Genomic DNA, 14550 nt, shown 5'->3' with positions numbered 1-14550 from the left:
AGTTTGTCAAATTATAAATACAAGATTGAGGACTGAAAAATACAAATCATGGAAGAGAAAAAAGAATAATAAAAGACACAAATGTGAAAACCTCACACATGAACATAATCAATAGTGTATAAATTTGATTTTTTTCCCAAGCCTCCTGGGAGTCTAGTTAAAAGAGTTGCAAAATTGTTTTTTTTTCCAACAGAGACAGGAAATGAGAGAAACAGTCTTTCCTACAGGAAAGCAAAGCTGCTAACTCCAATTTGTAAATAAGTGTTTCATGAGGTCTTTCAGTGAGGACACAATGATATTATGAACCATGTCTTAGAGAAAGTTCCTAAGGCAAAAGCAGAACTGGATTTCATCTGTTTCTTGTAGTGTCTTTTTGTTAAATCTGTTGTCATCACATGAAACACAATTGATGGAATATGGCTTTGGTAAAAGGAAAGATAATATTGTTTGAGTCTCTTCTGGGGTTCATGTGTGGGTGTTGTGTGTATCCCAGCTTAATCTAAGATATAACTTAGGGAAGGGGAGTTGTAAAATCACCCCCTCTTTAAATTTGGCCAGGTAGCTGCCATCTGCCTAAAGGGAGAGTAGTGGGTTTTCTCTCTGTGCTGGTGCAAGGGCTCTTGCTGTTCTGTTAGTATCCCTGAGTGCATGAACAAGATTATCCAGTAAACTCTTTTTAGACTCCTTCATTCCAGCCATAAACTTGCCCTCTGGGATGTTTGAACACAGTCATAATAGGATAAATGTGCTCCAGCATTAAGTCACAGAACATGTTCTAGGAACATAATACCCCAGAGCTTCCCTTTGTGTTATGAATCAATCATTTTCCCTTTTCTGCTTTGGATGGCTCTTTTTTCTGGGGGGGGGGGGGCTCCGGACGCACAGACTCAGCGGCCATGGCTCACGGGCCCGGCCGCTCCGCGGCATGTGGGATCTTCCCGGACCGGGGCACGAACCTGTGTCCCCTGCATCGGCAGGCGGACTCTCAACCACTGCAACACCAGGGAAGCCCCCATTCCAATATATTTTAACAAAATAATTTACATATAATAAAAGGCAAATCATAAATGTACAGCTTGCTGAATTTTTACATATATATATTCGTGTGACCACAACCCAGATCAATATATAGAAACTTTTCATCACCCAGAAAGTTCCCTTGTTCCCTTGGGCTTCTTGCCAATGAACATCCTTCCCCTGGAGGTAATGATTATTCTGACTTTGATCACCAAAAATAAATGGATTAATAACTATTAATAGCAATATTATTATTTAATAAATAATTAATAATTATTCCTAATAACTAGGAATACTTTGTATATTTCTGAAATATTTGGAAAACGTGGAGCCCAGCTTTCTCTACTTTTTCCCCACAGGGGCATATTTTTTGTTTGGCATCTAAGACCAGTCCATTTCTGAAATATTAAGTACATTGTTTTAATACTAACTTTATACTTTAAATGTCGTTTAACCACCTAGAAGACTTATTTACAGATTAACAAGTTTCTTAACATTTATTATGCCTTGAAGAAATCATTTTCATGTTTGTTAAGATTGCTTAAAATGTCAGGTTAAAAAAATAACAAAGTTTTGGACACTCAAAGGTAAAATTCTGTTGACCAAGTTTAAAATAAGCATAGCTTGTGCTTCCTTATATAGCCTATCAGAGAAAGCAAAAAATGTTGACATTTAGCATTGCATATTTCAAGACTCAGTTGGTTGGTCTTTACAGGGGGAGAGTGGTAATCAATGCATATACTACACATTTTGTTAGTTATTAAATTTTTAAATGTCAGAATCTTGAGCAAATGGGATGTAACAAGATACTTCTTTTGTTACAGTGACAGAATTTTGAAGTTGCTGCAAGGGCTAATTATTCCAAAGAGCAGTCAACTTGTTTTTCCCCAGTTCCCATAATTCTGAGTTTTAAACATCCTTCCTTAGGAAAGTTTTGTTTCTGGAAATATTTTATTTTTGCTTGCCATGGTGTTTGCTTACATTCCCTTCATTGTATCACAAAGTGATACAGCTTGTCCTGATGCTTTTACTGTCTTTTCTACCCCTTCAGAGGGTAGGTGGGGTTGTGTGTGCTGACAGAGGTGCTGTGATTTCCATATATATTGAGAAGCAGTATTTGTAATAGATAAAGAGTGGGCCTTGCTTTCAAACCCTGCACCTACCAGCTGAGTGACATCAGGCAAGTGACTTGGCCTCTCTGAGTCTTATTTCCTTCCTTTGTACAAAGGGGTAATAAAGCCCCTGTCTCAGAGTCTTGTTGTAAGGATTAAATATGGGAAAAACACTTCTAATTGTCTTGGCACACAGTAACTGTTTAAGTCAATGTTAGTGACTGGAAGCTCTTTTAAGCAAGTGCATGGAATGATGGCAGCCGTTTCAATCATCTCACAAATTATTTAAAGCTCACATCCTGTATGGGGGAGGGGAGTGCTCAACCCTTGCATATGCCCATTTCATCTGCGATGCCTAAGGTTGAGCTCAACACCCAGCAAAACTCAGCCAACTTGCTTCTCTACTGTCACTTGAAAATTCCTTCGAGAACAGGGTGTGGTTTCTTATTCTAGTGGATTGACTTGGCCCACAAACTGAATTGCTTCAGGAGTGGGGAGACCTCTGCTTCATGTCCCTTCTGCCACAGAACCACAGATTGTCCATAAGCCAAGAGTGGTCCTTTGGTGCCAAGTGACCACATCCCTCTGAAACCACACACCCAACTTACTGGGAGTCTTTCTTCTTTTTTGTCGTGGCACATGAATCAAATACTCGAACAGTTTTCCCCCAAAAATGTTCCTGTCCAACTAGTGATACTGTAGATTTTATGTAAACATGTTATGTAAAGGGCTTGTTAGTAAATATTTTACATTTTGAGGGCCATGTGGTCTCTGTTGCAACTACTTAACTCTGCCAGTTGTGGTGCAAAAGCAGCCACATACTGTAGCTACACAAATGGATGTGGCTGTGTGCCAGTAAGATGTTGTTTACTAAGACAGGCTAGATTTAGCCCATGGGTCATTGTTTGCCAAGCCCCGTTCTACCTCAATGCTGTCCAATCAAAATATAATGCAAAACACATATTTAATTTTACATTTCCCAGTCACCACATTTGAAAATTTCTTGATATATTTAAACATCTCAATCTTTCAGGACTTTTAAAATATGGAATAAAAAAAAAATCTTAGAGTAGAAAGGGATAGATGCCTTACCTCACAAGTACCCTAAATTTGTTGAAGCAACCTGATATCTAATGACTTCCTTAAGAAATCTTAAGTGATAATAGGAAACTCTGCATAAATATTAAAATGCCCATTTTGACTGTTTTTTTAGAGTCCATATAAATGGAACCAAAATTATAACCATAAGGCTATGTCAATTTCAAATAATTTTGCCATGAAAAAAACCTAAAACCCACTCAAAGATAAGCTTTGACCCCACCCCTGTTTGGACTCCATGCCAACTCATCCTTTGTGGGCAAAAGCAGACGATGGGGGCTCCGTGAGTAGCACCATTTAAGAGAAACCAGTTTTCCCAGACTCATCTCTAGTGAGTTTCCACTCATATAAATGTCCCTTTCTGTAGCCACATCAAGGGTTAGCATTCCCTACCCACAGGCACGCAGGCCTTTCCCCTTCTGCAGTCTGGTCCACCTGCCCTAGCATAAATGGGCCCAGCTCCCAGCTTTTGTGCCTCCTTTCTTCTGCATCTCCCTACTCTGGCCAGTGTGGAGGAAAGGGGCACATAGATGAATTGGGGCTGGCTGGTCTAGGATGGCCTCAGCAGGGATGGTTCATCTCTGATCCTCCAGACGGCCAGTCCAAGCTGGTTCACCTGGGAAAGGCAGGGAAGAGAGAGAGCAGGGCTTCCTGCAGCCCAGACTAAGAATTAGTATCATGTTACTTCTGCCACCCTCTTTTGTCTCAGCAAGCCATATGGCCATCCCAAATTCAAGGGTGGGAACGTAGACTTCACCACCTCCCAATGTGAAGAACTACAATGTCACATCGCATTGGGAGGGGATTAGTGGTGCCCATTTTACAAGCAATCTATCACCGGGACTAATATCAAACTACAGGATTGACCCTTGTGTGATACACTCTAATGAAGATACTTTCTTTCGCTATCCGTATGAGTTTGTATCTCACCCTGAAATACTGAAAAATGAAACACTTCTTCATGTGTGGTCAGCTCTTCTTGGTACCCAAGCATCAAGCTAAGATAAGTAGTTCCAGTCACAGCTCTCAGTGCTCCATCTTGGGCTCCAGGTGCTGCAGTTCATTATCAGTGCATGTCTGGTTCATAACTCAGAGTTGGCATCCCTGGAGCTGGTGTGGGTGACCTTGGCTCCATGGCCATTGATGGAGGATTAGCCTGGACACATTTTTTTTTTTTGAAGTATAGTTGATTTGCAGTGTTGTGTTAATTTCTGCTGTACTGAAAAGTGATTCAGTTATACATAAATATACATTCTTTTTTATATTCTTTTCCATTATGGTTTATCACAGGATGTTAAATATAGTTCCCTGTGCCATGCAGTAGGACTTTGTTGTTTATCTACTCTATATATGATAAGTTACATCTGTTAACCCCAAACTCCCAATACATCCTTCCCTCCACCTCCCCACCCCGTCTGCCTGGCATCCCCAAGTCTATTCTCTATGTAGCCTGGACACACTTGATAGAGAAACCAGTGAAATTCTGTCTCTCTTTTATTCCAGGAATGCTTTATAATTCCAGACTCACTATAGTCATCAGTATGATTTGTGAGTTAAGGTAATTCCTTCCAGCTGCTATAACGTATTAACCCATGCACCTCAGTAAATAAGCTCAACAAAATAGGAGTTTATTTCTTACTCAGTATCCAATGTGGATGTTCCTGTCCAGAGCATGGCATTGCACATGGTCATTGAGCAATGCAGATTCCATCACATGGCTCCAGCATCTCCTAGCAATTTCTGAGAGTATCCTGCTAGATCTTCTCCATCCAGCTGGTAGACAAGAGAATAAAGAGAAGAAAAGACATTTCTTTGTAACTGGCCTGGAAGGACACACATCACAACCTACTCATGGTCCTTGGGTGAGAGTTGGTCTGATGGTCCATTTAGATGCAAAGGGTGCTGGGAAATATGGTCCCTGGCTGGGAACAGCTTGACATCAATAAGGTTGCCCTATGGAAAGGGAGCACACATCTTTGGTGCATATCTACCACATTAACTGAGAATACCGATATTCACACCCATTGGTTTGTGAGCAGGGGACCCTGCCTTACTTCATTTTAACTTTTGTATTGTGAAATATATGTCTAAAACAGACGTACTGGATACTTCTTGTGTCCCATTGCACATCTTTTAGGTCAACGTTTTTTCCTCCAGCCGTTGCTGAGGCAGCCTGCTGTCACCTCGGTCGCACCACTCTGCTTTTGGACCTGGTGATTTTTTTTACTGCCACCTGGTGGCATGCATGGGGGGGTCCTCTCAGCCATTCTGACAGAGGAGATGGGAAGATGAATATTTGCATCTTCATTCCCTTGAATCTTCAGTTCTGAGACTGAGAATTGACCCCTAATTGTCCACAGACAACCAGCTTGATAATGTGCCCCCGAATTTCCTTCCCCCCTTCCCTGTTTCCCGCTGTTCCTTGACCTCACTTTCCAAAATAAACTTATTCACATGCAAGCCATTGTCTCAGCTCTGCTTTTGAGGAAGCCAGGCTAAGATACGAATATAGTACATGGAGAGTGGGATATTGTCTCATTCATCTCATAGTGCTCCCTGCACCTAGAAACAATGTTTTGTTTAATTAAATGGATAAATTACTGAGCAGAGATACCTCCATAAACTTCATTGCTACCTAGACACCAGAAGCAAAAAACGGCAAGTAGGTAACAGTTAAATTCCCAATTATGGTACTCATAGTCTCAGATTGACTTTAAATACAAACATAAAGCCCTTCTGACTATTAACTCTGGGCAAACTGACTTCAGTTGACTACAGCCCAGCTGCCTCGCATTGCAAGCAGCAAGAACCAGGGCTATAAACTACACATTTGCTTATCCAAGTTAACAATAAATAGTCACCTTCAGGGGTTATCCTTGTATGGAACTGATGAGTAAATGTGTCAGATTCATTGTGCTTTCAAAGGCAGAGAAAATGGCCAACAATAGAACATTTTCCAATTACCTTAATGAGGAAATCTTGATCTCCACAAAATTCACAGAACCTTCCTTAGATGCATTCTACTTTTTTTAATAATTTATGCAGAACATAATAATATTTTTAGCAAAGGAATTGGCTTATTTGGATTCCATACGTGATTAAGATTATTGCATAATTTATTTTAAAGGGTTTTCATGGTTAGAAACCCTCACCACCCCCTCTGCTCTGAGATACCCTGCCCATAATTCTCATGTTTTTCAGGAATATGTGATTCTCAACTACTCACTCAATTAGCCCCACCCCCTGTGGTTACCAAAGGAGCAATTATACTACAATAAAGATGTTAAAAAAATTTTTTAAGAGATTTAAAAAAATGAAAAAAAAAAGACAACAACAACAGAAAAGTGTATGTAGAAAACTGAAAGAAAATAGAAGGTCTGAGTTCTTTTGATGTTATAAAAACCAACATTTCTTCCCATATAAATCCAAGTGTATCAGGTCTTTTTGTTGTGATTATGTACTCAGGTGTTTCTAGCCACATTCCTTAATAAAAACAGGGAATTGGTTCTCTGCAAAGAGGGTAAGAATTTAGATGGAGTGCTTAAAAGTCGATTATTTTCTGAGAGGTCCTGGCTTATTCTTGAGTCAGGGGACTATTTGGCTTATTGACCTCCAGAGAAGTGTTTACCAGAAAGACAAAATGAAACACATTCTTGAGGAGGATAGAAGACATTGTTTTGGAAAAGAAATGCAAGGTTTTATTAGGGCAAAGCTGTTAATTACACACTTTATTATTGTCAAGGTTAATACAGTTTGTGAGAGCAGAGGCACTTTTTCATCTCTTCCCGGGAACAAGGGGAGACAGCTGTTCTTAGGCACATATCCATTATAGCTTATCACCGGCCAGCAGCTTGAGGAAGGAGCACCATGAAATATGGCCTCTGTCACCAGGAGCCAGGGCCAGTGCTGAGCTGGTCGAGGCACAGAGCAGAGACAATGAGAACCACAGCACTAAACTCAAGTAGATTGGGTTGCATTGATTTTTAATGCCCGGCTGTTCTTCTGTGTGAAATTTACTGGTACTCTTGCAATTATTGTATTATTGATCTCTACAAAACTGCACAATCTTGCTTTAATAAACACATCCTGACAGTAATAAATAGCGGTTCTTACCTTTTGAAGCCTGATTAAACCGTGTTTTAGAATTCTGTATGTTTGGATTTCATTATCATCACTTTGCCTCTTAGGATTCCTTAAAGTGAAACCTGTGTCATGGAAACACATATTGCCTTGGTTCTAGTTTAACTGTTTTTTCTGATTACATAAGGTTATTATACCCTTCTTTTTAAAAAATTTTTGGAGGGTGGGTCAACAATTTATTTTTAAGGTTGACATTTTGTAAGCCCCTTCTTGTTAACACTGATTTAATAGTTTTCATTGCAAGAGAGAAAAGTTTCCTTTAAGAGGGATTCATGTACACCTTCAGTAAACATTTTCAAATGCATTTTTTTGGAGCTCCTTTTTAGCATTTGAAAATGCTAAAAGACTGTGCTTTCGGTTCTTGGAGTTTTGTTTGTTTGTTTTCACTATAGATAAGATTTTCTTCTTTTCAAATGTCTGCAACCATACCTTAATTTCCGTGGTACTCAGCTTTTATTCATCAATAACTCCAAGGCTTGGAGCTTCATGGTAAGATCACGATGCTATAGAAGATGTTCCAAAATGGTGAGATCTGTTAAAGTCTTCACCACACTTCAGAATGTGTGGCTCTGTTCACGTGATATCCTGGAAAAGGCAAAACTGTAAGGATGAAAAACAGGGTTTGGGGAGGGGTAGTGTCTGACTAGGGGAAGGTCAGGAGATTTGAGGAGAGAGAGGGTAGAACTAGTCTGTATGGCACTGCCAGTGGTGAATACATGATGCTTTGCATTTGTCAATTCCCATTGAAATTTCCAGCACCAAAAGTGAACTAACATATGCAATTAAAAAATAAACTGTCAACCAGGAGATCAGAGCATCCCAAGATGGAATGCAGAGTGTGACAAAAGAATCTATTATTACACTTGTATGACATAGCCTCCTTGAGGGGGGTGTGAGGAAAAAAGACACCAACCTAAGTAACTTTTAGAAACAGTGATTTGAATGGAAACTGTAAGACTAAAGTAAAAAAAAAAAAAAAAAAACCCTGCACATAAACACTATACTCTAGTTGGCAAAGTTGTTTCCCATAGTGGTGTGGGTTCATAATTCTGAAACTGCTATGCATATCTATGGGGATTGAATAGGTAAATGAACAGCAGATGATGGAATCCAGGTTTTTCACTGTTGGGAGAGTGGGGATTACAGACAAGTAAGGGGGAAAGCTAGAATGCACCATGTGGTACTAGATTAGATTCAGAGATATCCGTCTGAATTCAGGTTTAGTTTAATATTGATAGAGCTGGATTTATAGAATTATAGATGTGTGTGTACATGGGTGACTTTACATATGCATATTTCATAGCTCTGTTTACTGAGAGAGGCTTGGAAACAATGACACCCCAGTAGCAATGTGCATACCCAGCACCCAGATACTGGTTTCTAATATCATTCTCCAGTAAATGGAACCAAGGCTCCTTGGAGAAATGGCCGATTTTAGGGCAAGGATAGTGAAAATACAAGATGAGCCTGGAGCACCTTATAGTGCCAGAAAGTAAGCAAATGCTCAAAAAATAAAAGAGTGGAGTCTTGTCTTAGGGACACAGCAACCAATCTGAAAGAACTCTTAACAACCAAAGCTGGAACGATTTGAGCAACAAAACAACATAGTACAGGCAAACCTCAGATATAGTGCGAGTTCAGCTTCAGATCACTGCAGTAAAGCAAATACCCCAATGAATTGAGACACACACATATTTGTTGGTTTCCCAGTACATATAAACGTTATGTTTATGCTATACTGTAGTCTGTTAAGTGTACAGTAGCATTATGTTTAAAAAAATGTACATACCTTAATTTTACAACACTTTATTGCTGAAAAATGCTAGCCATCATCTGAGGCTTCAGCGAGTTGTAAACTTTTTTACTGGTGGAGGGTTTGAAATATTTTGAGAATTACCAGGATGTTACACAAAGGCAAGAAATGAGCAAATGCTGTTAGAAAAACGGTGCCAATAGATTTTCTTGAGGCAGGGTTGTCACAGACCTTCAATTTGTTAAAAAAAAAAAAAAGCAAAAGACAAAAGATTATCTTTAAAGAGCAATAAAGTGAAGCACAATAAAATGAAGTATGCCTGTATTGAATTACAACCCAGAGTATAAAACAAGTAAATATCCATGATTCCATCCCTACTGATTCAAATAAATGATTGAATAAATAAATAGGGAGACTTGCCTAGTCTCCTGTGGAGAAGAATTCCAAGTACTTTATGTAGATATACCCTCTCAGAAAGGTAGATATTGACTTGACGCCCCTTGAGTTTGGGCTGCACTTAGTGACTTGTTTCCAAAGAGTGAAATGTGGAAAGCGGGAGGGAAGGGAGGGGAATATAACTTTACAGTGTGGAAACCAGGCAACAATTACCTTGGCCAGGTGATCAAGGGCAACATCATCAGTGATGAGCCATGTGTACCCTGAATATAATGTAATGAAATTGGTATATTACTCTGTGATCTTCCTCCCCACAAACCAGTAACCCCAGTTTAACCATAAGAAAAACTTCAGACACACCCAATTGAGGGACATTCTGCAGAATGCCTGACCAGTAAAATTGTCAAGGTCATCAAAAACAAGGAAAGTCTGAGAAACTGTCTCAGGTCTAAGGAGACATGACAAATAAAGGTAATGAGGTATCCTGGATGGGACCCTGGAACACCAGGAAAAAAACTAATGAAATCTACATAAACTGTGGAGTTTAATTAATAGTAACAATCAGGGAACTAGGTGAGGGATATATAAAAACTCTCTTTGCAGTTTCTCTGTTAATCTGAAAGTACTCCAGACTTAAACTATTTAAAAGTAAAGGGTAGAGACCAAAGGCTTTAGTCCAGGACTGATTGGGGGAAAAAAGACCAAACCTTGTCTTTCACTATGGATTGTTGGAGAAGCACTGATCTGTAAAAACATATGCTCTAGGACAACTTTGACTTTTTCTTCCAGTTTGAAATCTATTGTTCTAACTGAGATAGCTTTGAACTCCTTGCTACTTTCTCAAAGGTGTTTTTCTCTTGAAATCCCAAAGTCTGCAATCACACTTTGTTCTTTGTTCTTTTATCCACCCCCCCACCCCCCCCCCCCCACCGCCATCATATTTTATTGCAAACCTTGTTATTGTCAAGGTGCAGCTGACTGGTTTTGTAAGTAGTTTCTGATTTCTTTCTGTTCCTGTTATTCATTCCAGTGTTATTTAGGCTCATTAAAGGGAACATTTGGGCTTGGCAATTTGTCACTAAGATTCGGGTACAAGCACATCATTACCAAGCTATCCAAAATTCAGCAGTGATGATACTGATGATACGCAGAAGTGTGGCCAAGAAAGCATTACAGTTATATACTTAATAAGAACGTCACATTTGATCACAAATTAAATCATGCAAGTAATCTTCATGCGGCTCCCTATTTACAGCTCAGAAAGTTTCTTTCTCTTCTATAAAATCTGATAACTTCAACTACTATGTGTCTTCCATAAAAAGGTATAAAAATGTGCACCTCTTTCTGAGTATGTTACTATTTGAGTACCAATGTTTTTGATTTTGCAAATAATCTGGAAGACGAATGTAAAATATAAATAAAAAATAAATATACCTTTTATAACAAAAGAGTCATAGACTTAAAATTATAGTCATCAGTTTATTGTTGGATAGCTAGGGTTTATTATTAAGTGGAGGAACAATGAACTGGCAAATAAGACAATGATATCCTATATATAGTCTTCTAAATGGTTTTTTGATGTTTGATCTCTCTATTGAGATAGGTAAGGAAGAATTTGCAGTTTGAGATTATTGTTTATATTTGATTTATTTCACCAGTCAAATCAACCAACAGACTTTTTTTTCTTTTATCTTTTTTAATGAAATGTTCCTGGGGCCTAGTTTCCTCTGTGGTTTAAATTGGATGGATTCGGGGTGGGATTCTTCCATCAATTTGAAAGCATTAAATGTTTTCTTTAAACAGTGTTCCCTTTCTTATTCCCAGACAATCGTTAGAGGAAACAAACCCTGCAAGGAAACCTCCATCAATGGCCTTCTGGAGGATTTCGACAACATCTCTGTGACCCGCTCCAACTCCCTAAGGAAGGAAAGCCCGCCCACCCCAGACCAGGGAGCCTCCAGCCATGATCAAGGCCATCGGGAAGAAAATGGATTCCTCACCTTCTCACAGTATTCCAGCGAATCTGATACCACTGCTGACTATGCGACGGAAAAGTACAAAGAAAAGAGTCTCTATGGAGATGATTTGGACCCGTTTTATAAAGGCAGCCACTCGGCCAAGCAAAATGGGCACGTAATGAAAATGCAACATGGGGAAGCCTACTACTCTGAGATGAAGCCTTTGCAATCCAACAGAGCCAGGTTTCCTGTTGATTATCACACACACTTGGACTCACTGAGCAAACCCAGTGAGTACAGTGACCTCAAATGGGGGTACCAGCGAGCCTCAAGCAGCTCCCCTCTGGATTATCCATTCCAATTCACGCCTTCTAGAACTGCAGGGACCAGTGGGTGCTCCAAGGAGAGCCTGGCGTACAGCGAAAGTGAGTGGGGACCCAGCCTGGATGACTATGACAGGAGGCCAAAGTCATCATACCTGAGTCAGACAAGCCCTCAGCCCGCCATGCGGCAGAGGTCACGGTCAGGTTCCGGGCTCCAGGAACCCATGATGCCCTTCGGAGCAAGTGCATTTAAAACCCACCCTCAAGGACACTCCTACAGCTCCTACACCTACCCTCGCTTGTCTGAGCCCACAATGTGCATTCCAAAGGTAATGTCCACCACCTCCTTCCTTCTGGTGTGTGGGGTCTCCACAAAGGTGTGCTCCCATGACCTTCTTATACATATTCTAGAGTGCTGATTTGTCTATAACTGAGAATCTCTATCAAAATTCTACCTGATTTCCACCCACGAGCCCCAAGGGCAGAGAATTTAGGGCAAGGCACATTTATTCATTAAAATCAAAGCCTTTTAGGAGCTCCTACAAGGTTTCTGGTTAAAAACCAAAAAAAATATGTATTTGAAAGATATTCTGATATACTAATAATAAATGTTATGTGCTCACATGGCACTAAGTCCTGTGTTAAGGAGTATACAGTTGTAAACCATTAGGTAGAATAACAGTGGTTCGTGCATTCCGGTAATGGTTACGTGGAACTGTGGACAGGGGGAAAAAGTCAGGATAACGTGGTAAGTTTTTAATAAAGTTAATTTTGTTCAACTCAAGAGATGGTCCTGCATTTTGAGAGTATGTTCTTTCTACTAGTTTAGTATTCAAATGTCATTGTTTTTTCGTATGAAACTTTGGGATAATAGATGGAATCTGGTTGCTGGGCCTTCTTTGGTGTGCTTTTAATTGTTTTTTTGTCTTATTGTAATTCCTCTCTTGATAATTTTTCTTTCTAATGTTAGCTGCAGCAAATTTGCTTTGAAATGTGGCTGGTCCGTGATATCCCAGAGTTTGGGAACGGCTGTTGGAGGAGTTACTGACTTTGCAAAAATGCCTTGGAAACTGTGCCAGGGGTTTATTTTCCCGGAGTAACTTAGAAATATTTTTGCTGCCTCCCCTGTACAGCAAAGTGAAAATGGGACGTCTGGCAGTGGGCTCTTGATTTCAGAGGTCTCAGACCAGTTGAGGGAGACTTGACTTCTTGAAGCGTGATCGTGGACCTTTCACCGAATACTGTCCCTTCAACTGCTTGATGGGCTGCATAGCAAACCCTGGAAGGCAAGCCTGCCTGCATCATCTGTTTGATTGATTGTCAACACCCAGTGTTTTTCCTTTGCTCATTATTTCTCATAAACCCAATCTAAGATGTTGAAGTCTTTTAGGGACATGCTGGGAGTGACTAAGCCATACTTAGTCATACTAAGCCATACTTTAGAAAAAGCAAAAAGTTATCACTTTAGTTCCCAATATATAAACTTAAAAATAAATCTTGAGGAAATAAAGACCTGAAATATGTACTGCCAGTTAAAATTTAAATATTGAGAATGTTTTCCATTTCACTGTGTTATTTATTTGAATCCCCATGATCAGGGTATCATGGCTGCCTTTTCTTCCTATGTTCTTGCCGGGGCAATGGTTGGAAATAAGTTTGTCTAACTAACCAAAAGACAAAGTTATAAGAAGCCATATGCATGTGTCATGATGCATGAGGTCATTTATTCGATTTACTGTGCACATCACTCAACCAAAGGAACCTCTTAATAGTTCTAGAGTGAGCTAAGCAAATTAATACATTCTGTAGCTGAATCTAGTTACATTCTCTGGTTTTTGAACATCAGTGGTTACTTTAGGAATAAAGAATGTGATTTTTTTCAGCTTAACTGAGGTATAACTGACAAAATTATAAGATATTGAAAGTGTACAAGATGATGAACTGATATACATTGTGAAAGGATTTCCCTCACTGAGTTAAGACATTCATCACCTCACATATTTACCTTTTTGTTTATGTGTGAGAACATTTAGGTTCTACTTGCTCAGCAGATTTCTACAATATAGTGTTATCAACTATAGTCACCATGTTATACATTCGATCCTCAGACCTTATAGCTGAAAGTTTGTAACCTTTAACCAACTTCTTCCTTTTCCCCATCTCCTAGACCCTGGCAACCACTTTTCTACTCTCTGTTTCTATGAGTTTGACTTCTTCCTTTGTTTTTTTAAGATTCCACATACAAATGATGCCATTTATAGTATTTGTCATTCTCTATCTAACTTATTTCACTTAGCATGAAGCCCTTCAGCTTCTTCCATGTTATTGCAAATGACAGGATTTCATTCTCTTTTAAGGCTGAGTAATATTCCTTTGTGTGTATATATATATTTTTTCTTTGATTCACATTTTCTTATCCATTCATTCATTGATGGACACATAGGCTGTTTCCATACCATATCTATGCTAATAATGCTGCAATGGGCATGGGAGTACAGATATCTCTTTCAGATAATGATTTTGTTTCCATTGGATATATACCCAGAAGTGGGATTGCCGGATCATGTAGTAATTCTATTTTTAATTTCTTGAGAAGCTTCCTTACTGTTTTCCATTGTGGCTGTACCAGTGTACATTCCCATCAACAGTGTACAAGGGTTCTCTTTTCTCCACATCTTTGCCAGAATTTGTTATCTCTTACCTATTTAATAATAGCTATCCTAACAGGTGTGAGGTGGTATCTCACTGTGGTT

The 14550-nt window shown here is 39.4% G+C and overlaps 1 protein-coding gene across 1 annotated transcript in view; it reads left to right on the top strand.

Annotated features, from left to right (window-relative positions):
• PAK5 (p21 (RAC1) activated kinase 5) overlaps positions 1-14550 on the top strand; it is a 180983-nt gene that overhangs the window by 124626 nt on the left and 41807 nt on the right. The window contains exon 3 of the mRNA XM_032605866.1: positions 11341-12126. Coding sequence (XP_032461757.1) covers positions 11341-12126 — 786 coding nt within the window. The remainder of the gene's footprint in view (positions 1-11340; positions 12127-14550) is intronic.

The sequence above is a fragment of the Phocoena sinus genome, chromosome 15 (genome assembly GCF_008692025.1).
Source record: "Phocoena sinus isolate mPhoSin1 chromosome 15, mPhoSin1.pri, whole genome shotgun sequence".
Classification (NCBI taxonomy): Eukaryota; Metazoa; Chordata; class Mammalia; order Artiodactyla; family Phocoenidae; genus Phocoena; species Phocoena sinus.
The sequence above is the reverse complement of the archived record's forward strand: the minus strand, read 5'-3'. Positions and strand labels throughout refer to the sequence as shown.